This window comes from Ambystoma mexicanum, chromosome 13 (genome assembly GCF_040938575.1).
Source record: "Ambystoma mexicanum isolate Mex_15411 chromosome 13, UKY_AmexF1_1, whole genome shotgun sequence".
Taxonomy (NCBI): Eukaryota; Metazoa; Chordata; class Amphibia; order Caudata; family Ambystomatidae; genus Ambystoma; species Ambystoma mexicanum.
This window is the reverse complement of record NC_090938.1, coordinates 525026794-525053594: the sequence shown is the minus strand read 5'-3', so window position 1 is coordinate 525053594 and position 26801 is coordinate 525026794. Positions and strand designations below refer to the sequence as shown.

Here is a 26801-nt window from a genome sequence, read left to right as displayed (position 1 = left end):
TGGGGTCCCGGGGAAACGTGTGGCGAGCAGGGAGACAGAGGTAGAGGGTGATAAGAGAGATTATGAGGTGCTGGAGACAGCAGACAAGAAGAGAGAGAAGGAGTGGTATCAGTGGGGAGGAGGAAGTGGCAATGATTCGGAGGAGGAGGCAATATCGAAGATAAGGACATGACAGAATAATCAGAGAAGTAGTGATATCAGAGGCGAAGGAGGTGATAGTAACATCAGAGGAGAATGTGGTATCGGAGGGGTAGGAGGTAGTAACATAAGAAGAAGTGGTCGTGTCAGGGGAGTAGGAAGTTGTAGTAAAATCAGAGGATGAGGTGATCATGAGTAAAGAGAAAATGGGTGCGTGGAAGTACCAGTGATTGAGTGAAGAAGGAGGGCAACTCTCAAGCTACGAAGAGAAAAAAAGTGTTGCAAGAGTGGGTCAGCCCAAAGCATGTTAAGGAGGCGGGAGGAGGAACAAGACCCTGGCAGGGGGGACAGATGAAGGGTAGTCCAGGTGGCAGGAAGAGTATCCAGAATCCAGAGACTTAACGAGAAATAGACCAGAGAGTCGAAGAATGGCAAAGGGACAGGAACAGACTGTGACGACCCTTCAAACCTGACAGTAATACTATGGCTGTATCAACAGCTGGTACAAGAGGCTGTGCAACTCATAGAGGAACTGCTCACTCTTGGCGAACAGAAGAGCGGGTTTGGGAAATCCTGCAAAACCTGCAACACCACTGGGGAGGTGAGATGGCAGCACACACATTGTGAGAGATGGGGATTTACTGCCCTTTCCGCCACCTGTAATATCCTGGTAATTCTGGGATATCAGGCAGCGGAAGCGGGACATCAGTTTGCCAGCATCACGCCAGAATTAGACGGGATACCAGTAACCTTATAATGACCCCAGTGTACATTTTCCCTAGTTTACAGCCTTTTGTGCATCGTGCTTAGGCCTCCCCACATAATCTGTACCAACATCCTGAAGACAGATGAAATCCTCTCCTTACTGGAAAAACCAACACTTGATCCCGAAGCTGTAGTATATTACTGCACGCCACACGCCTACCCTTCATGGGGAAGAGGATCAAAGAAACATCCACCAACTAGTTAAGAAGACCACCTAGTGCAAGCTCTCCTTTAGGATACCAGTCCAGCTTGCAGGCCAAGATGCAGCAAAGACAGCTACCACTCAGGTCATTGATGATGTCCTTAATATCTTAGAACAGATGGCCTATGCATGCTGGTCCATCCTGGACTCGCTTCCTCCTTAGACACCATTGACCACAAAGCCCTTCTCAACATCCATGCCACCCACATAGTTGTTCCACTACGCAGTCTTGATGTGGCTCACATGCTAGCTTACACACTGACACTAGCTCATTCCGATGGAAACAAACGGATCCTAAAGCCATCCAATAACCTTTGGAGCCCAGTGTGTATCCTTTGGAGTCCAGCCTGGATACATCCACTGCCCAGTAATGTCTAACCTTTCTAGGAAGACACTGGGGAAGCTCCACGCTGCCTTCGATACCAGGCTCCATTAAAACACAGATGCACTTAGCTCTACGTGATATTCAACTGTATCAATGGCACCCATCAATTGAGACACAAGCTGCCTCTCCCTCATTCTATCGTGTATGTCAGCATCTACCTGAAGCCAAATCTAAAAAAACTAAGTTCATCTACTAGGAAATGCCTCCAAGCAAGCTCTAGCCCTGAAATAGCTGAAAGAAATGGAACTTGACAGGTTCTCTGTTAATCGGCCCAAAATCTCTAGGATTCACCATCCACTGTAAACACTTCTTCAAGTATGAAGTTGCCAAAGAAATGCAGACCGCGTGGTACCAGTTTTCATTCCTCTGCAGAATCAGGTCATTCATCCAGCCCCAAATTCAGAACTTTCGTTAATGCTCTGGTCCTTTCCCACCGGGAGGGTGTCAGCATTCTACTTGCATGTATTCCAGCCTCTGCCTTGGCATCTCTGAAAGCAGCCCAACCCAGACCACCTCACCCCATTTCAGAAGAAATTCAAGCTAGTCGCCCTCGCCCTCACTGAACTGCACTAGCTACCTATCAAAGCTTGCATCATTGTGGGGCAAAATATAGCCCCAGAATGTAAGAAATAAAGAGGACAGACCAGGCCAGTATTTAAGAGTGAAGCTGGCTGGTGGTATCCATTGGAAAATGCAGGCCAGTCCAAAACACTTATTTTCCAGTTTAAGGGTTTGTGACATGGAAAGAAATGGGCCTAGTTGAAATCTCCTAAAATGAACAAGTGTGCAAGTGGAGAAAGACACTTACATTTCCCAAATTAACTGACATTTACATTGAAAGCCCTATCTGGAGTATTAAAGTGAACATCAGTGTCCCAAAAGAAATACATTACACGTGGACAGATTTAAAAACTGCAGCAGTGCACATGGGATGAAAAGAAATAGTTGCGCATATGGAAGCTAAAAAGGAGGAATAATGCCTTTTCATTTAATGAATAACATTGAAGGACAGATTGCACTCATCAGGAAGAAAGAGACTTAATTTTATCATATAAAATGACTTTTGTAAGAGAGAGGCCTAATTTGATTGAATACTGCTTCCTGGTGTACTATGGCCTATCAGTGGGGATAGAGTGAACGTATTTCTGTTTATACAATATATAAAGAAAGATTGTATTTATGGAGAACAGGCCCTGGCGCTGCATTGAAAGTCACAGATACACATTGTGTAAATGTAATATGCTAGCCTTTCAGAATCGTAAACTGCAACTTGTTGTTCTCTCTGAGCTGAAATCCCCCACTGAACTGTGAACTGAATAGTGTATCTGGATCCTCACCTCAAAGACCTTTGGTTTGATGAATACCAGGGAGGCAGGGCTGGTTTCAAGTAAATGCTTAAATATACGGAGAAAGAGATCTGATTTGTGGTGAATTGTTGATAACATGACCAACAGAAATAACCCTTAAGGTCAAGTTTCAAATAAAAAGTGCATTAGCTCTGAACAAAGACCCTTTGAAAATCTGAACTCAAGACCTTTGGCTAATGACCCCAGGAGAAGGTCTGGTTGTCAAGTTAAAGGCTAAGATATACAAAGAAGTAGATTGATATTAGAGGATGTACAGATAACATAACCAACAGAAATGACCTTCAATTTAGGCCTTCCCATAAACCATCCATTAAGCCCAGAGCAGGGACCCCTTTGAAGCCAAGGAGGGAAAAGGTAAAGATAAACCTGGATAAACCAGATGGCTGGTCACATGTTTCCAGGGAAATGGAAACTGTTTGTGTCTGATCTGAATGTGAAACTGGGGCCATATTATGCCCTGCCAGTGATTAAACATTGAACCCACTTTTCCTAAATAAAAAGAGCAGTTAGGACCATGTAAAAACGAAATTTATGTGATGGTGTACAATTTAAACTCTGATCAAAATTATGATTCTGCCATTTTCATACTCCTGAGAAATTGGAAAGTTGGTAAAGGGATAGATCATGAAATTGAAGTTTAAATTGGAAATGGTCCAATTTTTTGCTATTTCGGCACAGCAGCTAACCACGAAAAATGGTAGCTCCGCCCAGAAAGGGCGTGCGGAAATATAAGTAGTATTGTCTGACTCACCATAAAATGTAGAGGTCAAAAAAACCTAAATTCATGTGATTATCTGAAAGACCGTTGTCACATTATGAGGTTTTTCAGAACACAAAATGGGCCTCATTACAATATTGCCGGTCCAGAAACAAGGGTGCCGGTAAGCTCACTGGCACCCTTGTTTCCGGATTGGCAAACTCTGAGCCTGCCTCTCTGCCCGACAGGTCTGACCCTGCCGGGTGCAGGGTCCACAGTAAGCAGATTGGTCAAGGATACACTGGTACCGTTAGCAATGGCGCCGGTGCTTCCATGTCCCCACTCCCATAGAGTCGCATAGGACTGTATGGGAATGGGGACTTACAATTTACCGGCGCCTGACTTCCCGGGCCGCTGAACCCGTAATGGGCCCTTGGCACCAGGAAGTCAGGTGCTGGTAAATTATCACAGGTCCGTCAGGACCCCACCGGTAGCACGGGCAGGGTTACAGTCAGACCCGTAATGAGGCCCAAAATGTGAAATTCCATGTCATTTGAAATGATGTATCTTTTCTTCTCCCTCAGCCTACATCATACACTCCTCTCAATTCCTGGTCCTATCAGCAGGCAGGGGGTATGGTGGGGGTAGGTGAAGGGAGCGAGCTTGCCAATCCTGGCAAGGCTTTTTGACTTTATTCAGAGAGGCAAGGAGAGCAAGGAGAGCTACCAAGGCCATCAGGGTAAACCTTGCGTGGGAACCTGGTAGCCCTATCTGAGAGAGACTGTGCTGTGGGAGAGGCCTGGTGTGAGCTGCCTACCAAAAGAGGGTCCTAAAAATCTGTCTCGCTTCATGAGCAAAGAGCACAGATGCCCACATACGTAGACCCATCCCAAAAGCCATCTATTGCGTGGGAGTGACCTGCCTTTATCCCTGTCCATTAGTGGGTAAAAAAAAGGAGTGGGGGTGAAAATGGGTAGGCTCTTTGTACACATTTCTTAAATATCACTTACATTTTTTTTCCCCATAGAAAACCACCCTCTTTGTTGGGATTGCATTGTGTTGGGAGCAGCCTGCCTTAATCCTTTCCAATAAATTGTGGGGGAAGGGGGAGACACAGGTAGACCCTTAGCACATTTGATTAAAGTAAACCAATTCATTCCCATATAGAAATCACGGGATGAGTATTGTTAGAATTTGAAACTAACAAAGCTCATGACTAATGTGTTAGAGCCGGTATAGCCTACAAAGACTTGGTTGACTGTTCTTTTAAATCCTTGACTTCTACAGAAAAGGGGGAGGGGGTCCTTAATCCCAAAAGAAGTAATCCGCAAAACACTTCCTTTCTGTCAGTGTGGAGGGTGCAAACGAAATTTCCCATTCATCTCCATTCATTTTAAATCAGAATTACAGCGCCTTGCATCTCATCGGTATGTGTTGCAAAACAAAACCTTTCCTTTGTTCCCATTTTTCTCTCACCCAAATTAAAAAGCCCTGCCTTTCATTTTTGTGTGTTGAAAAACTATTTCCCTTTGAGTTCCTTTTCCCAACTGTGCCTTTCAAATGAAAACCTAAAAACGAATTTTCCCATGGATGCTCCAGCCTCCCAAACCAGAATCCCAAAACATTGTATGTCCATGTTTTCTTTTGGTTAAATTGAAATTAAATTTGTTGTAAATGTGACTGCATGTTTCAAAATTGTACATGTGTTTGAATAACAGAGTTAGTGTTGTGATATTGGGTGTTGCCACAGCGTTGGTGGGTGATGTTGGCAGCTGGTTTTCTTTGCAAACCTTAAATAAATAAATAAATATATAATCTTACTATATACCGGCCTGGTTCCTAGTCCATTGGTGACACCGGGTATTCGTTGGGGTTGGGTGCGAGACGGGTTGGAGGCCGCACCAAATTTGAACCTGTAAAGCACTTTATTGTGCACCACCTTGCTTGGGGCGGAAAGGAACTCCCTGAGTTGAGCGTGACCACTGCCTAATAAACCGCAACATCATCAACCAGGTCATGATAACCACGACACATTAAAACCCATGCCAGAAGGGTAACACACCACTTGAAGTAACAATCTTATGCTGGAATCCAAGAAGGGTAAGAAATGAAAAACAGGAAGCAGGCCTCCCCTTCTCTGTGAAGAGCTGGAATAATGTACTTCCATCAATCAGACTGACCCAGTCACCCCTGCACTTCAGGAAGGAACTGAAGACCCTGTTCATCTAAGAACTCTAATGGAAATTGAAGGCTGAATCCTTGATGCCCACCAGTGATCGCTAAATTTCTAGTACCGTTTTCTGTACGGTTCTCCATTTCTACCCAGCTAATAATCTTGGCACTATAGAATTCTGGCAAAGAGAGAGAGTGAGCAAGAGAGAGCGAAAGAGCAGTGAGAGAGACCAGTAGATAGTCATGGATGTATGTATGGAAGGATCAATAGATTTGAAAAGATGGATTGATAGCTAGCTTTAGTAATATTGCTAGTATTATTGTATGTTTAATGCACAGCTGAGCCGGTTTCCATGGAACTCCTGTCTTTTCTCAGTATTTTAGGGTTAACACAAAACCAGAATATAAGAAAGACCTTTACCAGGACTGGTGCATGCACTGACTGGGGAGGTAATGGTATCCAGGACATCATCTTCAGGAGCACCGTCAATGACGTCTTCTGAAGTATGGACCTCCACTGGCATAGAAGGGGTGGTCTCTGCTGCTTTCTTTAGGATAAAGGGGTATGTAGAAGTCTTCTTGGAGGGGCGGCCATTGCATATCGGGGTGCACTCAGCTGCGTCCTCAGGGATATCGGTGATTGCTGGAGTTGCCTCGGACCAATGCCCATTGCATGTTGTTTCTTTGTTTGAAGCTAGAAGAAAGAGGCATCACACATATGCATCATCCTTTGAAGTGGAAGTGGTATACATTCAGTGTTCATAGCATTATAACTCTCTATGGAAACACACTAATAGGGCATCATTACAAGTCTGGCGGTATTTTGGTGGTCTGTCCACTGAAATATCACCATATAGATTTACCGTTACTGCTGGAATTACTGGCAGATTCCAAGTGCCAGTAAGTGTTGAGATTCCCCATTCCATGGAGTTCGAAATGGGGGGATTTGGCATGGGGGGAATAGCACAGGTAAGACCAGAATTTGTTTGAGAAATGTTGTATTGCGTGGAAGGTGCATTCAGCGTAGATGTGGCCAGCCCTGCCGACTCCCTCTACCAGCAACACCCGTTAGTCCTTGGCTCTGCTAGACGGGATAACTGACTAACCACTTACTGGGGGGCAGTACGAAAGAAAGCTCAGGATGTCCGCTCTCGTGTTGAGAGTTCCAGGTAAATGTACTGCCTGGCCGGATATCTGTTGTTGCACTGCCCCTTCGCAAATCTGCAGTGACACGCAACATAGAAAAGGTGATCTTGCTCCTCCCTGCTTGGTTATATAGAACATTGCTGATTTATAAGAGTCCTGATTCAACGGCAGAAAGGGATTCCACACCTTGAAAAGTGCCATTGGCGATCTGTTGAAGTCTGAAAATGACAGAAGGCAGCTCCCAAGCCTGTCAGAGATGAGTCTGACATTATGGTATAAAGGTGAGGAGGCTCTTGATGGGAGGCTCCTTGATGAAGAGTTGCACCGGCTTTGCACCGGAGTAGGTCTGGCTTCAATTGCGAAAGAATGGTGATCTTTTTTGATTGAGGTTCCTTCTCCTGGTCCCAGGAATCCATTAAATGTAACCGAAGTTGTCTCATTTTGTGGTGAGCCAAGGGGAGAACCAGGATTGAGGCTGCTATAAGACCCAATAGATTCTGGACATATCACACTGAGATTGTCTTTCATGCTAGAAAGTGCAATACTGACTTTTATGTCCTGTATCCTTTGATGAGTGAGGAGCACGCCACCCATACTCGAGTTCCATCTGAACCCTATGAAGGTGATATCTGAGTTGGGACTAGACACGACGTCTTGTGGTTGACTGATAGCTCCAGAAAGAAAGCAAATATAGCAACTGCTCCAGAGCCCCGGATGTGTTTCCGCTTTGACGAGCCAGTCGTCTAAAATGGGGTAAATGTGGATTCCCCTTGTTCTGAGGTGCGCTACTATGGGAGCCATCAGTTTCATAAATGCTTTGGGTGCGGCATTGAGACTGAAGGGGAGAAAGTGCTGGAAATGTTATTGTCCGAGGGAACATCTGAGGAATCTTTTGTGTGCATGATAGATGGGAACAGGTAGATGCGTGTCCTTCAGATTCATAGCGCATAAACAATACCCCCTGTTTGGGGCTATTTGGGTAGGAAAGACATAATAACTGTCTGCGAGAGTAGAAGCCGCGCCCTCTTGAGGAGGAACCTCTTCAATCACCTTGACCTCCAAAAGGTTGGCAATCTCCCAAAAGAGAATGGCCAACCCCCATTGAATCATCAGTGGAGGAGATGAAGGGGTAAACTGGGAATAGAGAAACTTTAACCTCTGTTTACTATAGTGTCCAGGAATCCTCGGAGATGATACGCCAGCTCTGATAGAAGTTAGAAATTCTGAGTCGACCCGGGCAAATATATCACAGTTTTTTGGTATTTGCAACAGATGTTTTGGGGGCAGAGAAGAATCCTCTATTTGAGGTTCTCTGCTGTTTTCCTCTCTGAGAGCTAGGCAACCTGTCAGGCTGCCTGCTCTTTCTCTCATGGTAGTTTGACAATTCACAAGGTGTCGTCACTTCTTCCCAGGAAGGAGCCCTTTTCCACAAGGCTAGGGAGGTGCAGCCACTACCCAATAGTCCCCCCAGGGGTGGTATAATGTGGGAGGACCTAATGCAGAGGTATTCCCCGTCTGCAGATAAGGATGATCACCTGGGGTACAGCCCATTAAATGTTGGTACTCCCTGACATTCCTTGTCTCTCCACAATGTCCAGAGCCGTTACACTGAGAGCAGACCTATGTACTGTTGTAACATAGGGCCTAAAAACAAAAGTACTAGGGCAAGGAAGAACACTGGAGACATAAAGATCATTGACTATACTGATACTGGTGTGCAACGGCCCCAGGGAGGCATAAAGATCAAGTCGGCAACAAAGAAGAAGGACTTGTACCATCCGCATGGAAGGAACTTGATACAAAGTCTAAAAATGGACAAAGGACTGTTAGAGGAGTCAAGCACTGCTGCAGAGCCGAACGCAGCCGAGATGAGCACAGTGGTGACAGATGCAGTGGTAGCCAGTCCTGTTGGGGAAAGCAGTTGGCGTCCGAAGTCTCCAGCACGGGAGAATCAAAGGCCGACAGCTGTGGAAAAGCAGTGAGCTGCAAGAGGACGCCAACAAAGTTCTCCGTCCCTCGAATGGAGATGGACTGAATCCCGAAGCAATTAAGATGCTGCATAGCCACGAGTGCAGAGGAGAGAAACCCACAGAGCTGGAGAAGTGTACCCTGGTCCCAGGAAGTTCCGGCAACATACCACAGCCCAGTAAGAGGTTAGGGGAGGTATATGAGAACCAGAGGGAACTCAGGGGTTGACACACAGGCTAAGGTGGCTTTTCCCAAGCCCAGTATTAGCAAGGACTTTAATGGGCATAAACAAAGAAGGACCTGGGACCCCAACAGTGAGAGGGAGAGGAAATCTTCCTTGGTGCAGTCGTAACGAGGAAACCACTGCCCACCAGAGAAGAGTCTACGATTCCAACCGAGAGAAGGCTGGCGTCAGAGGAAATCTTCCTCGGTGCAGTGGTAACGAGGAAGCCACTGGCCACCAGAGAAGGGTCTGGGACCCCAAATGTGAGAAGGAAAGCATCAGAGGAAATCTTCCTCAGAGCAGTGGAAGTGAAGAAATCACTGGCATGAGAAAAGAGCCTGGGACCCCAACAGTGAGAAAAAACTATAGCAAGCAATACTAGGAGAAGGGAGGCATTCTCCTAGTATTGGACAAACAACTTTGATAAAAACACCATGGGAAGGGAGTCATCCCTCTGGCCATATTGTGAATGGAACCAAGTAACACCAGGAGAAGGGAGCCATATGCCTGGTACAGGATCAGGACTTTTGTTGACTTCTGTTGAAGACACCAGGGTAAGAGAGCCATTCCCCCTGGCCTTGTGGTGAACTGTACAAAGTAACACCAGTAGAAAGGAGGTATTCTCTTGGTACTGGGCTGAGAGTTGTACTGGAGACACCAGGGGAAGGGAGTCAATACCCCTGGTTCTACTGGGAACCGCATAGGTTAAAAACCAGGAGAAGGGAGTAATTCTCCTGGACATTGCATAAAGACTGGGTTAAGCCTGTAACCCAGGGGAAGGGCGTCATGTAGGGGCCAATGGCAGAGTCATAGGGGGCCCTGAGGCCGTAGACGGATTCTGTGGTGTAGGTAGGGTCTGATGAACTACCTAACTTATCAGATTTTTAAACATCCTTTTATAGGATCAAAGTACATAATTAATTGACATTTTCAAAGAACCTATCCTCTGATGAGGTTGACAGAGCATTGTCTAGTAGGTGAGGACCCTCGGGCTATTCAAACCCAGTAGGTTTTTGACCATGAAGCATCACCTCAAGTCTGGAAGACCCAGTACTAGACTCCAAAAGGCCCTTTATGTTCCCACCGGCAGAAGCCTGTGAGGCCTTGGTGACCGCACTAGTCAAATGTCCAACTTGGCCTCCGGGCGGGCACGGGTAATGCCTTGGCTAACCATTGCTAACCGCTGCAGAACTCATGTCCCTCCCGCTTGCACAGGGTGCTGGACTTACCTGATATCTCGAGGACTTTTATGATATTAACTCCTTAACGGGTCCAGGTGGTGACACACGGAAGACCTCTCTCCACCAAGTCAATCTGAAGGGCCGGGGGGACAGCGCGTGACAGCAGGAGCAGGCCACCCACCTGAGGTTGGGGCTTAAGCACTCCAGATAGCATGTGGGGGAATCTGCCACCTTTAACACTGTCATAAGAAACTGACTGGTGTTGCCGGAAGACAAAAAAGATGCAGTTGAAAAGAAAAAAATCTTCTGAGGTAAACAGTTGCGCAGTCAGAAATCTGTGTGCGGTGTGCAAAGCGTCCAGTCCCATCAACGTGAAAAAAACGACTGACAGGCGTTGCCTGTAGGTGGAGTCAGCAGGGTCGGCCAGGCCCATGCTGCTGCATCTCTCGTGTAATACAACATTTCTTAAAGGGAAATTCTTGTTTTTGTGCTGTGCAACAAGTACAGCAGTCCCATCCAGCAATGACGGACACCAGTAAGTATGGAGGAAAGGGGACAGGACATAGAAGTAGGTATACTTCTGAGACTCCGTCGCCAATGTTATATTGAAACATCTAAGCCTATGAGTAAAGAACCTTTTAGCCTTTTGTACTGTGTTAATCAATTATGTATTGTTTTTACAGCGCACAAATCAGGCCCCAGAGAACCAAATAGTACTGTGCATATATTTAGGGTGAAGACCCAACATACCATAGACAGTTGTATGAGATTATTACAGTACAAATACATATTTGTTAAGTGGCATGATTGATGGGAAGCAGCACAATTGGCTGCAATGTAGTTAGAGCACACAGAGTTCAAGGCTTGAAATTACAAGATTTTTAAGAGCTCAATATTATTTAAAGGTTTTTCAAGGCTACTTCCTTTACTTCCTCCCACATAGCAGAAAGCATGGGAGGGACTCGCTGAGGCGGACCCAGGGATTCAACAGTGCCGTTAGAAGGTCATATAATTGGAAAGTCACTAACATGTACCTTCAACATTTCTGCAGAACCTCCCCGACAGGGAATGGAGGGAATTTGCTTCATAGCATTTTTTCCTATCGCTGTATCCCGACCCGTGGGAGTACGGGCCAGGGGTATACAGGGAAGGCATTTGGACTCAGGAGGGACATGCTGGCTAGGGCGAGATGACACTGGGACACTTATTGGTGCTGGCCCTACCAAAGGAGATGGATCCCCTGGAGGCAATGGGACCACTGAAGGTGCTCTGATCCCTGAAGGTGATGGAACCCCTGGAGACACTGGGACCACTGAAGGTGCTCTGATCCCTGAAGGTGATGGAACCTCTGGAGGCACTGGGACCACTGAAGGTGCTCTGATCCCTGAAGAGACTGGCACCCTTGTAACAGCTGTGTTCCATTAAGGACCTTTCATGCCTGAAGGTGCTGTGACCCCTGAAGATGATGGAACCCCTGAATGCCAGGTGGGCCTCGAAGGTGCTTGGAAACTTCAAGAGGGTGAACCCCAAAAAGGTTGTGAAGTCTTGATATGAGAACATGGAAAATTAGGCCAAACCTGAAAAAGAAGAAAACCCTGAAAATGGCATAAACACTGAACCTGAGGGGGACTTAGTAAATTAAGTGATCCCATAAATGTGAACCCCAACAATGAGAATTTGGAATATTATGTGAACTCTGGAAAATGATGTGAAATTGAAAGTAATGGGCACTTAGGTGATTACATGAATACTGAAAATGAAGTTAACCAAAAAAAATTAAGTCAACCCCAAAAAGAAGCAAACCCCAAAAGGAGATGAACCCCCTAAACTGTACTTAAGTGAATATTCTGTAACCGCGCCACGATGCCTCGGGGCGCTTTATAAATCCAAATAAATAAATAAATAAACTCTGTTCGGAGTGGTGAACACCGAATCTCGGAAATAACGGGGAGAGGGGCCTAAAGCTCTTGAACCCTGTGAAGCGCTTTGATGTCTAAAGGTCTGAAAAAACTGGGAGCAGGGGCAGAGCCTGAGAAGACGGAAACCTTTGAAATTTTGTGAATCCGAAATGCGCCTTGGAGGAAAGGGCTATGCGGAACGCGAGAGAAATACAGCCTTATCATTCTGACAGCCTAACTGTCAAAAACATCGAGAATACAATGTGTCACAGTGCCATACAAGTGTCAGGACGTCCAAAAAGATAGAAATGGCTAAAGGGCTTCCTGATTACATGGGGGAGATGGCAGCTATGCACACTGATGAGCCCCAAATAGAGTGATATCATGTATGGTTAATTGTTGTACCTGTTTGAAGATGTCTTTCATTGTCTGGCAAAGTTACCTTTTAGGCTACTCGTGGCTTTATTACTAGTTTGGTGGTGCAGGGAAAATAGTTGTGGTAATGCATGTGTAGATGTCAGTAAATGTGGGCAAAGCCCCACTGGTCCTTACTGTGGCTGTGTGAGGGAGGGCTGGATCCTGGGGCATCCTTCAGAGAAACTGCAGCCTTGCTTCTGTCTTGGAGGCCAGCATCAGTGAGCCTGGTCGGTTTCTGCTCTGCTTTTTCCTGGGGAGAGTTTTCACTCGTCACAGCCACCTCGCGTGGAAGGAAGTGGACCTTCTTTGCTCTCCCTGCAGATAACAATAATACAATAAAGTAGAGTGAAAGGGTTACATGAATTTGGAGCCGAGTACTCGCAGGCGAGGTAAGTTTGGTTCTGTGCTGATGCTGGGGCAGTCCCGTTTCACAGGTTGACAAATGTAACAAAGTGGGGGTTGGGGGGGTAAAGGGCAGTACATTCATTAGATATTCCACCTATTGAGGAAAGAATGATATGTTTAGTGAAGAACAAATTACTTACTTTCATGAATGTTATTTCTAATGAAGATGTTCTTCCTAACACAGATTCCTCATCTTGGAAAAATCTCCCCAGGATCAAACTGGCATCAGAAATGTTTAAACAGACACCTGTGTACACACTGCAGCACCATGTAGGTTCCGCTCTGCGCTATTGGTGCCCATTTCTCTGGTTGTGACAATGGAGCTGTCTTCATCAGTGATCGAAGGTGGTTGACTAAGTTACTTAAGGTGGAAAGGTGCTTCCTTCAGCAGCAGAGGCATAGGTGGTGAGTCTTGTAATTCTTCCTTAACTAGGGTATTCAGGGATACGTTTAATTCCCAAGCCAAGATGGAGGAGTGGGTACAAGACCACGCCAAAATGAAGGAATGGACTAGAATCAATCTGAAGCAGAATCTTGGAAGGGTGGTTTGGAATTGTCAGGCAATTCTAAACTGCCTTTGATCAGATCTCTTGAGTGAGCAGGACCTGTCTTTTGAAAGCTCCATTGAAGTGAGGCCTACATGTGAAGCACGAAGATTACCTACGTTACTGAAATGCATTTTAAGAAAAACTTGCATTTGAGTGTTTGGACAATTTGTCAAGCGGTACATTTATTTTCAGAGAGCAGCAGCGCTGGCCTTATGAAATGAGGGTAAATGGAAGTGGTACCATAACAGCTGTTCTACAAAGATCATCATCGATTCAATCGGGTGATTTGTGAAAGGCAGTGGCTTCAGAATACTCTTCTTTGAAAACGGGGAAGTAGTGTGCTGTGGCGAGGAGTTGGCATGCAGCAAGCAGCATCACTTGCTCGTGTTCCCGCAAGCATCTGATAAGTAGGGTGACCAGATAAAAAAAATAAAAAAAACCCGGACGGGCCATTGAAATAGAAGAAGGACTAAAGTAAATGCACATATAACGTTAGTCCTACTTCAATGTCGCTGGCCCGTTGCGGGAAGCGGGGAGGGGGTTGTTCTCACCTGCACACTCCTCTCATTGGAGGAGAGCACCGGGGAGGGGAAGGTGGAGGAAATGGGGGCATGAAAAGCATTTCACGCCCCCATTCGCGCAGGAAGAGGTGCCCCGGGACCCGATTTCGAAATCGGGTCCCAGCAAAAAAAGTCACCATGACCAAAACCCCGGATGGGGTTTATAAAATAAAAAAACTATTGCGACCCCTGGACATCCGGTGATTTCCGCGGACTGTCCTGGGAAAACCCAGACGTCTGGTCACTGAACTGATAAGTGAGATGCATGTGGCGAGTGTTAGAGGGTGTGTGGAGGGACACTGTGAGGCCCATTGGCACTTTGTTCCCCGGCGATTATGCTGCGGGATCCTGTGTTACAGAGGATGTGCAAACACATCAGGAACTGGTGTTGTGACCCACACACATGAGTGGTGTGTGTAACCAACAGAGTTGAAGGCGCTGAGCGTGGTTTTATCAGTGCGTTGCTGCCTTGTGTCAACTCTCTGTGGACCTGAGCGAAAGACAGAGAGTGAGGAATGATACAATTGGGGGTAACGCTGTGGCCAAAGCGCACTTACATCGAGTGTAGATTTACTCTGCCAGAGTGTGCAAACACCACATACGCAAAGGGAATTGTGTCCTTAGAGAAATGCAAGAACGTTTTAAAAAAATATGTACATAGTTATAAAATTAATTAAACAGTAGGTAAACAGACACACAGATTCTCAATACAACAAAGAAAAAAGGAATTCAATGTGAACAGAATTGACAATTGTAAATGTGAAATTAGTCAGCCGCTTAAAGAGAAAAAGCATCTAAGAGAAGATTCTCTAAACATAGAATTGAAGTATGGTATTCAATTCTCCAGTCAGAAGTACATTATAAAGCCCAGAGAGCTCTGAGAGGAATAGTGAATGTAAGTTAAGTAAGAAATTAAAGTTACTCACCGTAGTGACTAGAGTACTCATAGTCCTTAGTCCCCTTTCCTCCATCCCTGTGGGCATACCGCAACATGGGGACGGTAAAGGAACCATTGGCAGCGAAAAATTGAGCTTCCCCTTTAAATGTAGTGCAGCGCGCAGTGGCGCAGCCCTGAGCGTGCGAACGCACCATCAAGGCTCTGCCCTCCGATGCTTCACCTCTGTTCCCTTTTTAACACATCAGATGCTTTAATACTTGTCTATAATAAATACTTAAGCCCCTGGCATACAAGCAAGGAAAGGTGGGTGGGAGGTATGGAGGAAAGGGGACTAAGGACTATGAGAACTCAAGTCACTACAGTGAATAACTTTAATTACTCATATGTCCTGTCCCTTTTCCTCCCTCCTTATGGGTGATTCTACCGAACAAGATCATAGGGTGGAGCTGTGATAACCTACCTCATATCTAGGCTGAAGCAAAACGGTTCTTCAGAACCACCTGACCAAACTCTGCATCTCACCTGGAGCTGGTATCCAGGGAAAAGTGCTTACAGCACGCTGATGGAGTGGCCAAAGTAGCCGCCCTGCTGATGACATCCCAAGAAGCATGTCTCTGAATCACGATGGCCGTGGCCTTAGCTCTGACCGCATGAGCATGAATCCCCTCAGGAACTGGTTTGCCCATGACTGCATACACCTCAGAAATGGCCTGGACCATCCTCCGGGTGATAGAAGCTTTGGATGCCTGGGTGTCAGGAGACGTGCCCCCAAACTTGACGAACAATGCCTCAGACTTCCTGAATGATTTTGACCAAGAGATGTAGAACTTGAGAACCCTCTTCAGGTCCAAGGAATGCAAAGCCCTTGCAGCATGCGACTGCAGGTTCGGGAAGAACACCGGCAGAGAGACTTCCTGATTCAAATGGAATGGAGTGAAACCATGGGCAAGAAATTAGGATGAGTGGGCAAGATGACCATGTCACTGTGAAACGTAGTGAAGGGCTTGCATAAAGATAGAGCCTGCAGCATGCTGACCCTACGCGCCGAAGTGAGCGCCACCAGCAACACTGTCTTTAGTGTCACAAGCCTGACGTACACCAAGGCTATTGGCTCAAATAGCCAGCACTGCAAGGCCGCAAGAACCACGTTGAGGTGCCAGACCAGATGAGGCCTGTACACCAGAGGAAAAATCCTGAACAACCCCTTCAGGTGGGACTTAACAACTGGGTTGGCCACTGAGAAAACATACTCTGGGGAGCTTTTGTAGGCCCCTATGGCTGCCAGATAGGGGCGGCAGGTGTCGACCAGAACCCTGGAAGAGCCAGATGTGCGGAAAAAGCCCTTTCAGCATGCGACTGCAGGTTCGGGAACAACACCGGCAGACAGACTTCCTGATTCAAATGGAATGGAGTGACACCTTGGGCAAGAAATTAGGATGAGTGGGCAAGATGACCATTTCACTGTGAAACGTAGTAAAGGGCTCGCATGAAGATAGAGCCTGCAGTATGCTGTCCCTACGCGTCAAAGTGAGCGCCACCAGCAACACTGTCTTTAGTGTCACAAGCCTGACGTGCACCAAGGCCATTGGCTCAAATGGCCTGCGCTGCAAGGCCGCAGGAACCACGTTGAGGTGCCAGACCAGATGAGGCCTGTACACCAGAGGAAAAAGCATGGTCAACCCCTTCAGGTGGGACTTAACAACTGGGTTGGCCACTGAGAAAACATGCTCTGGGAGCTTTTGTAGGCCCCTATCGCCAACAGATAGGTGTGGCAGGTGTCGACCAGAACCCTGGAACGAGCCAGATGTGCGTAAAAAGCCAGCACGTTGTAAAGGCAACTAGTCAGGGGGTCAAGCCCCTTGCTGCTAGCCCAGTGGCAGAATCTCATCTACTTGCTCTTGTACTGGACCCGTCACCTGAATGATGTCCCAGTTGTCCTCAGAGAACTGAGCATGGTGGAGTTTCAGCTGGTCAGGAACCAGGCCACTAGGGAGCAATCCCTAGGAGCACAACTGCAGTAGATCAGAGAACCAGGCCCTTGATGGCCAGTGTGGGGCGATCAGGATGAGGCTGTAGCCCATCTAATTTTGGAACTTGAGGAGGTCCGCTGGAGCAACGGTGGAGAAGGAAACGCATAGCACCTGTGGCCGTGCCAGCAGAGCTGGAATATGTCCCCCACAGACCCCTGACTTTGGCCCACCCAAGAGGCAAAGAGGCGATGTGAACAAGTCCACATCTGAAAACCCCCATCTCTGAAACAGGGGCAAAAAGGAGTTTATGTGTAACTTCCACTCGTAAGCGTTGAACCCCAAGCGGCTGAGCTGGTCCGCTTCCACATTGCTGTCCCCCGGGAGGTGGACCACTGAAATCTAAATCCCTCCCGTAAGGGCCCATTCCCAGATCACCACCGCTTCCATGCACAGGAGGGGGGAAAACCCCCTGCTTGTTCAGGTAAAACATTGTTGGTCCTGACCAGAACCACAGTGTCTATGATGAGAGGCCGAAAAGCCTTGAGCGCCAGGCCCACCGCCCTGAGTTCAAGCAGATTGATATGCAGGAGGGCCTCTGCCCTGGACCTTGTGCCATGAATGGAGTAGCCCCCCGCCAGCCTGACAGCGAGGAATCCCTGGGAATCACAGACATTTCCAATGCACTTGTAGATGGGGACATAAAGGTATGCACCCTTGAGGTCTGGGGAACACATCCAGTACCCTGTGCACCGAGACTATGCTAGGTGCACGGGAGTAATCATCTTGAAGCGTTCAAGTGTTAATGACAGCTTGAGAAATGACAGGTCCAGGACTACCTTCAGCTCAGCCTGGTTTTTTCTTGGGTACCACAAAAATACTGGAGTAGAAGCCAGAGCCCCTGTGTGACTGAGGAACCGGTTCCACTGCCTGCGTCTCCAAAAGAGAAAGGCTCTCCCGTAAAGGGGCCGGGGAGTATATGTAACGTAGAAGAGGAGAGGATGGTAGAAAAAAAGGAAGAGGAAGACTGAAGCCTGTGGAGACTATAGAAAGGATCCAAGGACTCTCAAAAAAACACTTCCAGCTGTCTTGGAAGAGAGCAGGCTAGGCCCCTACAAGCAAGCTGTGTTCCCCAACTGTGACGTCACTGGGCGACCTGTCAGGCCCCCATGCACCGCGGTCCCGAAAACCCTTGAAGCCGGTGAAAGCACAGATTTTGAAGTCAGGCCTGCCCTGAGACTGAGGAACGGACTTCTGTCCTGGCTTAGTCAGGATGGCCAAGGACTTGGCTGTTTGCATGGAGGTCTTCTTCTTTGTTAACTCGTCATCGGTGGACAAATGAAAAAGGGTCAAGCCTTCGAAGGGAAGATCCAGGATCCATTCTTGCACAATTGATAAAAACCTAGTGGCATGTTTCTACGTCGTCTGTCTCATCCAGACCCCCAGGCATAGCCCTATACTGGCTGTATCGATGTCGGAGACCGAAAACTCCATGAGGTCCTGCGCAATCGCCTGGGCGCCCGCCAAGCGGACCTTAAAGGCAGAGGGAGATCTGCCAGATACTCCCAGAGCTCTCACCACAGCTTCTGGTTTGCCATGGGTAGCAGGCTGCCGGCATTCGCCTGCCACAAATGCAGCCATCAGATGCCATAGCACTGTTTGCCAAAACACTCAAGGACCTTGTCCGCCTCGGAGAGGCAATTGGAGGTGGCTTCCATGGAGGAAGATGATAGTTTAGAATACAGTGAGGCTGCAGCCGCCACTGAAGAGTGAGGCTGGGGTGGGAAGCCAGCAGGACTGGCTCCCCATCCAGCATCCTGCATCTGCTGTCTAACTTCTTATTCATCTGGGCGTTGGCCCTGGGCTTCTCCCAGACCTTCCTCACCACCTGCAGGACCTCCTTTTGGAGAGGAATGCCTGAACGGCTCGTGGTGCACTTGCCCAAAACCTTTGCTAGCACTTCCAATTACTGGGGGGCCTCCTCTGGATCAGAGACCCCCAAGAACTCTGCAAGGCCCTGAAGGTGGTAATGAAAGGCCTTAAAAGATGCCGAGGACTTATCGTCCTGGGTGTCGTCGTCATCACTGCTGTCATCGCCCCCTCCACCCCCCTTTTTCCAGATGGAGAGGAGTCCGGGCCCTGGCACACAGGTGCCGGCTAGGTCCCCACCCCCCCTGATCAGGACCCAAAGGCTGAGGGGTAGGCATTGGTGGTACAGGAGGAGGAGGGGGTCTGGATAACCGGAAGGGCCTGGACCAGAGGAGGGACAGGCACAGGCAGTGCTGGAGGAACCAGCAGAGGGCCCAGAGGTGGAGACCTGGAAGGCACAACCTGTGGGATCCCTTCCTTCACTGTATCCTTTAGGAGCCCTGTCATCTGCAGGGAATGCATGAGGAGAAGGAAGCGCTCAAAGAAATGGTCCTGGCAAGCTACTGGAACCCATTGGGAATAGCCCTAAGAGGGACTGGGCCTTCATTCCTGATCGAAGTGCTGCAGTGCCTGTGGCGTGTAGCTGTAAGGCTATGAAGGGTAGATGTACCCCTGCGGTGATGAATCGCCCTGGCTCACAACCTCAGTGGTAGCTCCGGTAGGCTGTGCACCCTCAGCAACAGTGCTGGTAGTCATGCCGAATCGACTGACTATTGCAGGTAAAACTTGACGATCTCTTTCCCACTAAGGTCAAAGAGGAGAACGAACTTGATCGCCCCTGCATCGACTGCCCGGTAGAGCTCCTGAGCCCCTCAGCTTGGGCGCCAGTAGCCTGAGCGGCCTTGGGTCTGGCCACGGATCGCCCGGCAGAGCCCCCAGTCCCCTTGACTTCAGAGGCGGTAGCCTTAGCGGCCTCAGGTCTTCCAGAACTGGAATCCAAAGTAGCCTTGCCCGTGGGTATCCCTGGGAAGGAGTCTCCGTGCTGAGGAGCTGTACTAAACAAAGGGCCTACCATGTCTTGCCGTGGGGTCCTGGAAACAAACTCTTTAAGATAACCTGAAGGAGAAGCGTGGAAGATCTCCCTCCAATGTGGGAACTGATTCTTCAATGCCCTGTGACCGAGAGCATTGCAAACCATGCACTTGCCCAAGCGGAGGTCGGGCCCCAAGCACTCAAGACAGAGTGCATGGGGGGAACGAAGCCAGGAAGGAGCGGTCGCAGGATGCACAACTCGTAAATCCTCCTGCAGCTGACATGCACAAGTGGAGGTGAGGCATCAAAGGGAGGTGATGAGGATTGAAAAATAAAACAACGGGGAGCAAACTGGAAGTTAAAGAAGTCTCAGCACCTAGCTGCCAGTTCCGATACCGTCCGTGCAGGGAAAGGGACTACAGTGGTTCGCCGGAGGGTGGGGCCTTGAGGGGTACCCATGCCAAGGGCCACACCCCGGCGCGCTGGACTAAATTCAAAAGGGAAGCTCAATTTTTCACTGCCAAAGGTTCCGGTACCATCCCCATGTTGGGGGACACCCACAAGGATGGAGGAAAGGGGACGGGACGTTTGAGTAAGGTGTTAAATATCTCAGAATATCTGGATCATCTCCGCAGGGCACTAGCAGAGGAATCACAGAAAAATGTTAGGGGGATTTAGTGATACCGTATTTGAGAGATGGGAAGCGAAGTGAAGAGAGATAATACAATCTTAAGCCAGTGAAGGTTTTAACAGACTGATTGTTATTTGTCTCTGTATGGGTTGTAGATCCAGGAAGATAAGGTGTACCTCTGTTGTTCGTTATTTTATCCACTCCTCCTTTCCCTTCGGGTTGACCTGTCACCAGCTCTTAATGTCTGGCTGAGGGCAGAGGAGATTGAAAAGGACAGTGGGGTTCCGCAACTCCAACAGAAAGTAAGAGCTTTTGACCTAATATTATCTCAGTTCAGCAATTTCCCCTAGAATGCGGAGTTTGAGGAACTGCAGGGTTGTGAATAATGTAATTGAAGGTTACATGGGAGGGTCGATGAGGAATTTGTTGGGGGATGACCTCATGAACAGAAGGAACATCACCAAAGGTATGGTAGTTGCTCTTCTAATACATACCTTCATCTCACAGATTCCTCATCTTAGAAAGAATCCAAAAGGACTACAGAATTAGAAGAGGGAGGATAGCGACAAACCGGCACTTATACTAGAATGACCAAAACATTTATCCTCTCCAGCTGAGGAATCGAAATAATGTTTTGCAAAACAATAAAGGAAAGCTCACACTGTAGTTTTGCAGGCACACATACCAGTGACAACTTTCTACAGGGCAGAAGTTGCATCCAGACCCTTTCTTTGTTGACCAGGGCATTTCATTCATATATGCAGAGGACGATCTGCCTGGATGGGGTTAGCTACGTGGATGAAATGGCTTTGTTCAATTGAAATAAAACACATTGCCCTTTTGGGATCTAGGCAACGGAACCTCCCCTCTGACGTGGGAGGCTGAGGAGGAAAAAAGACAGAAAGATGGATTTCCTTTGGGATGTGGAACTGTGTCACCGACTGTTGGTCTAACCTTTAAAGTCACTTTCTCGCTATGAAATTGAAAGAAATTGAGCCTTTAATGGCAGAACCTAAGGCTCACGTGCACCTGGCCAAGGAGATGGCAACCAGGAAAATTCGGCTTCAAAATGAGCTATCACAGGGAACAAGAATGTAAGGGCTCTAATGGAGCCAATATCAAGAAAGTGAGGACTATGTTTAAATACCACAAAGAAACAACAGAGAACGCAGAAAACCATTGGATACACTGTTAATAAATTGTACAAGTGTGGTTGTAGAAAAGATGAATCTCTGTTCTGGCATTCTCTTAAAGAATTAAATAGCATCCAAGAAACCCTTTCTTGTGCCAATCTGAATACATGCCGACACTAAGAAGAGGAGGAAATACAGCACAAAAGAAGTGGAGCAAGTCAATTCATTCAGATCCATGTTCCATCACTAACCTCTAACCTTACACAGTTGGCAGACATAGATACAGGTAGATGCACTTGGTGGCCAGTCTCCTACCTGACAGAAGGACATCCATAACCTTGTTCATGCCTCTCTATCAGCAGCCAGGCATGAAGGATATGGCTGGTTGAGTTTGAGTGTAGGACTCTACCCACTGCCTGGTATAGCACGTTCACTATCTTTCCTGGAGGAACCAGGGATGGCAAAGAGACATATCCAGATGTTTCGGGTACCATATCCTCCTGGCCCAATGCAGGGCAATCAAAATCAAGGTGGATGTGGACTGCCTCGGTCTCCTGAGCACTAGAGGTTTGAGGGGGATTGAAGGGAATGTAGAAAAGAGGTTGTAATTACAGTCCATAATCATCACATTCCCAACACCTCTTTTGGGGGAAATTCCTTGGAGCAGAACAATTATCACTTTCTGTTGAGGCTGAAAGTACAGACTTCCATTTGAGGCGTCTCCGAGAAGGCAAAGATCTTCTCCAGGATATCTTGGAAAAGCTCTTACTTGAGGGAGAGCATTGTACACCTACTCAGTGCTCCTCTGACAAAATTCACTGTCCCAGCCATGCTGGCTGCTGTTAGATGGTTGCCCAGATCCCAGAACCACCCTGACAATGGCTTCTTGCAGAGAGGCAGCAAACTCACAAACCCCACCCCTCTTCCTGAAGTAGTGAATGGCCAGTAACCACCACTTAAATATTTATCACAATATCCTTTGTAGAAAAGGTCCTGCCTAATCACATGTTCAAGACCACTCTGATAGACTGAAGGCGGGGAGGAACAGCAGATGGAGAGTCTAGCTAAAGAGAAGTGCTTAATTCACTATCTCCAACATCGTCATTCTGGGGACAGAACTTCTCTAGGAAATCTCCTAGATGCAAGAAGAGAGCAAAGCATAGAAAATGAGAGAGAAGAGAATTAGAGGCCAGAAGACAGGAATGCCTTGAGAATGAGAACTGACATGGATTGGTGTACAATTCCTTCGGGTTTCTGGGACGGTTGCCCAGACTATGGAACAGATGCCACATGCAACACAGATGTTCTGAGACCGTATTTGGGAAATTCCCCTGGATCAGGTAGTCATACAGGTAATGGAAGAGTGTGACAAGGTTCTCAATGAGTCACAAAGCGCTTTCAATACTTTTATTACAGATGATGTTATAAAAATATATTCAAAAAGAAACAAGTGGTGGTCCAAGTCTAAGGATGGTCCCTGTAGCCTTTACATCACCTCTAAAGGAGGCTTCCACCACCCAAGCCCCCCTACACAAACAGGTCTGGTGGAAATGTAAATTCTCTATAGCCGGGTGACCCCTACTGTCTAGGATAGCTCTACTATAGGGAGGCCTAAACGCCATAACCTTATCTATCAAAATCTCTCTGGGACTTCTTAGCTGATGGCAGTAGCCTGAAGCCCTTCCTCTGGAGGACCTTCTCTAAACCTTTTTTCACTCTCGCCTGTTGTAACGCTCATCTGACTCCCACGGAGGCGCTGGCCTGGTTAGCGCTGCTGTGACCTCTTCTAAGGTGATGCGCAGGGTTCGGAAGACGGACTGGACCGGGCCCCCAAATCTGGCTTGTCTGGCTCGCAGAAGTATCCTTCTGTAGGCGAAAATAGGGGATTAACTGTCTGCGGGGTAATGCAATCGGCCTCCCACTTTCCCCTCTCACCCTCCTCGAAACCCTTCTGTGATTCCCTGTAGCGTCTCACCTTAGGGTCTGGAAGGACGAGCTCTCCATCCTGCTTCTGATGCAGGGGCGCGTTGGTATCCAGTTACTTCACTGGATTTTCGGATTAGTGAGAACCAAACTTGCTTGGCTTCCAGGTAAGTTTTTTGATAAGAGGTTGCCCTTGTGTCCATGCATTAATGTACTAATGCTAGTGTCTTTTTCCCCATAGGGGCCGGGGTACGGAATGCCGGGGAACAGGCACCGACACGAGATGAGAGGTGAAATCCTTGTAGAAATCAGGTAAGTCTTTAATGAGCGTTTTTTGGTAATGTCTTTTCATTCGCTCGTTAACGCTGATGTCTCTTTTTCCCCTTAGGGGCCGGGGTCCGGAAATGCCAGGATGCGGCACGGACCCGAAATGAAGAGGGAATGAATCAACAGGTAAGTCTTAACATGGAGATTTAGCTTTCCTTATTCCCTTCTCTCTCTCTCACCTTTTGGTCTTGTCTTTTTCTCCCTAGGCGCTGGGGCGTGACTGCGAATCCAGATGATCACTGCTGAACATGGAGGCGCCCTGTAAAGGTGAGTGGAATGCGGCGCTGCAGTGATCGACACGATGAGCTTTTAAATAAAAGTCTTCCTTTTCAGGATTGTCGGCGAGATGTCTCCGGGATGTGGATTTAGCAGGTAAGGACTTTTCCTTCTTCTGTTCTCTTCTTCTCTTCCTTTGCAGGTGATCCAGGATGCTGGCAGGCGTGGCAGAAGTCAGGATGCAGGAGCAGACACGGTGAGCGTCCAGCTGCTAGATGCAGAACAACGCGAAGCACGTGTGGCTGTTCGGGTGGGGTTTAAATAGCCTTGGAAGAAGTTTCAGGTATGTATCCTTCCTCCAATCAGGTATGTATCCTTCCCCGACCACGCCCGGATGGTAAATTAGTCCCACAGGTAAAGTAGTTCCTTTCAGGCCTCAAGGAGGCCGGGATCCTGCAGCATGGTCTGCATCAGGTAAGTGCACCCAAGCACTCCTATAATGAGCCTGGCGCCCATGGCGCCAGGACTGATGTCTTTTATGAGCCTGGCGCCATAGGCGCCAGGACACTGGCCAAAGGGCCCCTATATGGGGTTTCTGGGTCCTTCCTTGGGGACTGGATGTCCGCTTTCGGGGACGCAGGGCTTGAACCGGCTCCCCGGGAACGGGCATCATGACAGCACTCCCCCCCAAGGCCCCTCCCAAGGTTGTTCCCTCCGGGGGTTTTGGTTTGTCTGGGAAGAGTAGGTGGAATTTCCTGACTAGTCGAGGTGCATGCACATGGTCGCTGGGTTCCCACGACCTCTCCTGAGGTCCGTACCCCTTCCAATCAATTAGGTCGAACAGTTTTGACCTAAACATTTTTGAGTCTAAAATGTTCTTCACTTTGAATTCGGGCTCCCCATCTAGTAGAATAGGTTCTGGAGGTTTGAATATTCGGGTTCCGGGTACCACTGGTTTCAGAAGTGACACATGAAAAACAGGGTGAATTCGCATACTAGCTGGTAAATCAAGTTTAACAGCCACAGGGTTAATTATTGCCGTAATAGAATAAGGTCCCAGATATTTTGGGTTAAAAGTTCGAGGCCCTTTGAGTGGTAAATGTCTGGTAGCTAACCACACTTGATCCCCAATCTGATACGGAGGTGCTTCACTCCGATGTAGATCAGCATTCTCCTTGAATTTTCTCTTGGCTTGTTGTAAATGCGTAGTTGCCTCTTTGAAGGCTTGGGTAATTATAGAATGCAGATGTTCTACTGCACGCATTCCGAGGTTCTGAGGTGAATCAAGGTTTGAGGTCCGAGGGTGATGCCCAAACAAAGTATAAAAAGGACTGTGGCCAGTTCCAGAGTGTACCGAATTATTATATGCGTATTCGGCTATCCAAAGAATGTCTATCCAGTTGCTTTCAGATTGCTGTAACATACACCGTAAGTACTGCTCAAGGGTCTGATTTGTCCTCTCGGTCTGACCATCGGTCTGAGGGTGGTGACCGATCGATAATCTTACGTCGATCTGCGCCATTTGACAACATTTGCGCCAGAAGTGGGAAATGAATTGGCTTCCCCAGTCAGAGATTAGTATAGATGGGAATCCATGTAGCCGAACAATATTTTCGAGGAATTCTTTGGCTAGGACAGAAGCTGAAGGTAAACCTTTCAAAGGAATAAAGTGGGCCATTTTGGAAAACAAATCCACAATTACCAGAATAGTATTGTACCCCTAACAAGGAGGCAAGTCCGTAATAAATCCATTGATAGGGTGTGCCAGGGTGCTGGGGGAATGTCTAGAGGTTGAAGGAGACCGGCTGGTCTTTTCTTTTGACTTTTATTTTGGGCGCAAACACCACAGGACATCACAAAAGATTTAACATCTTTTCGCCAAGAGGGCCACCAAAATTGTCGTTTCACCTTTTCCTCTGTCTTGGCAATACCGGGGTGTCCCTCTATTAATGTATCATGATAACCGGAAATAACTAGTTCGTGTAATTCCTTATGTGGCAGGAATAAGCGTCCTTGGAAATAAGGTAAACCATTATCTATGGTAAAGTCTGATCCCTTTTGTATCCAATCCTGTAAGGTTGTAGGGTCACGGAGTTGTTTCACTCTGGCTTGAATGTCTTCAAGCGTCTGTAACAAAGTCATGCCTAGAATCCTCTGTTCGGGAATTATTGGTACTGGTTCTGAGTTTGTATCAGATTCTCCCATTCCAATTCGGGATAAGGCATCTGCTTTGCCATTCTTGCAGCCAGGTCGATAGGTAATCCCGAAATCAAATTCAGCGAAAAACAAAGCCCATCGGAGCTGCCGTGATGACTGAGCCTTGGCGGTTTTCAAATACTGTAAATTCCGGTGATCAGTGATCACTGTGATGGTATGTCGAACGGCAAGCAGATAATGCCGCCAGGCTTTAAAAGCGGACTTAATGGCTAACAGTTCTTTGTCAGTGATTGCATAATTAACCTCGGGTGCCGAGAATTTTCTGGACCAAAATGCTACGGGATGCAGTTGGTTGGTTTCGGGATCTCTTTGGGACAGGACAGCTCTCATGGCTAGGCTGGATGTGTCAGTCTCGACGACATAAGGGAGATCTGGACGCGGGTGTTTCAATATAGGTGCAGAGGTAAACTTAGCTTTTAAATCTTGAAAGGCCTGCTCGGCTTCTTCAGACCATTCAAAACGTTTATTTTTCCTCACGAGTGCAGTAATGGGTTGTACCACGCGTGAAAATTCCAG

General features: G+C 47.6%; 1 protein-coding gene across 4 annotated transcripts in view; it reads right to left on the bottom strand.

Annotated features, from left to right (window-relative positions):
• Positions 1 to 26801, bottom strand: part of LOC138521418 (myosin light chain kinase, smooth muscle-like) — a 604815-nt gene that overhangs the window by 193205 nt on the left and 384809 nt on the right. For all 4 annotated transcript variants that reach the window (XM_069634224.1, XM_069634225.1, XM_069634226.1 and 1 more), the window contains 2 exons: positions 12695 to 12874; positions 6148 to 6420 (listed from right to left, as the gene is read on the bottom strand). In XM_069634224.1, coding sequence (XP_069490325.1) covers positions 6148 to 6420; positions 12695 to 12874 — 453 coding nt within the window. The remainder of the gene's footprint in view (positions 1 to 6147; positions 6421 to 12694; positions 12875 to 26801) is intronic.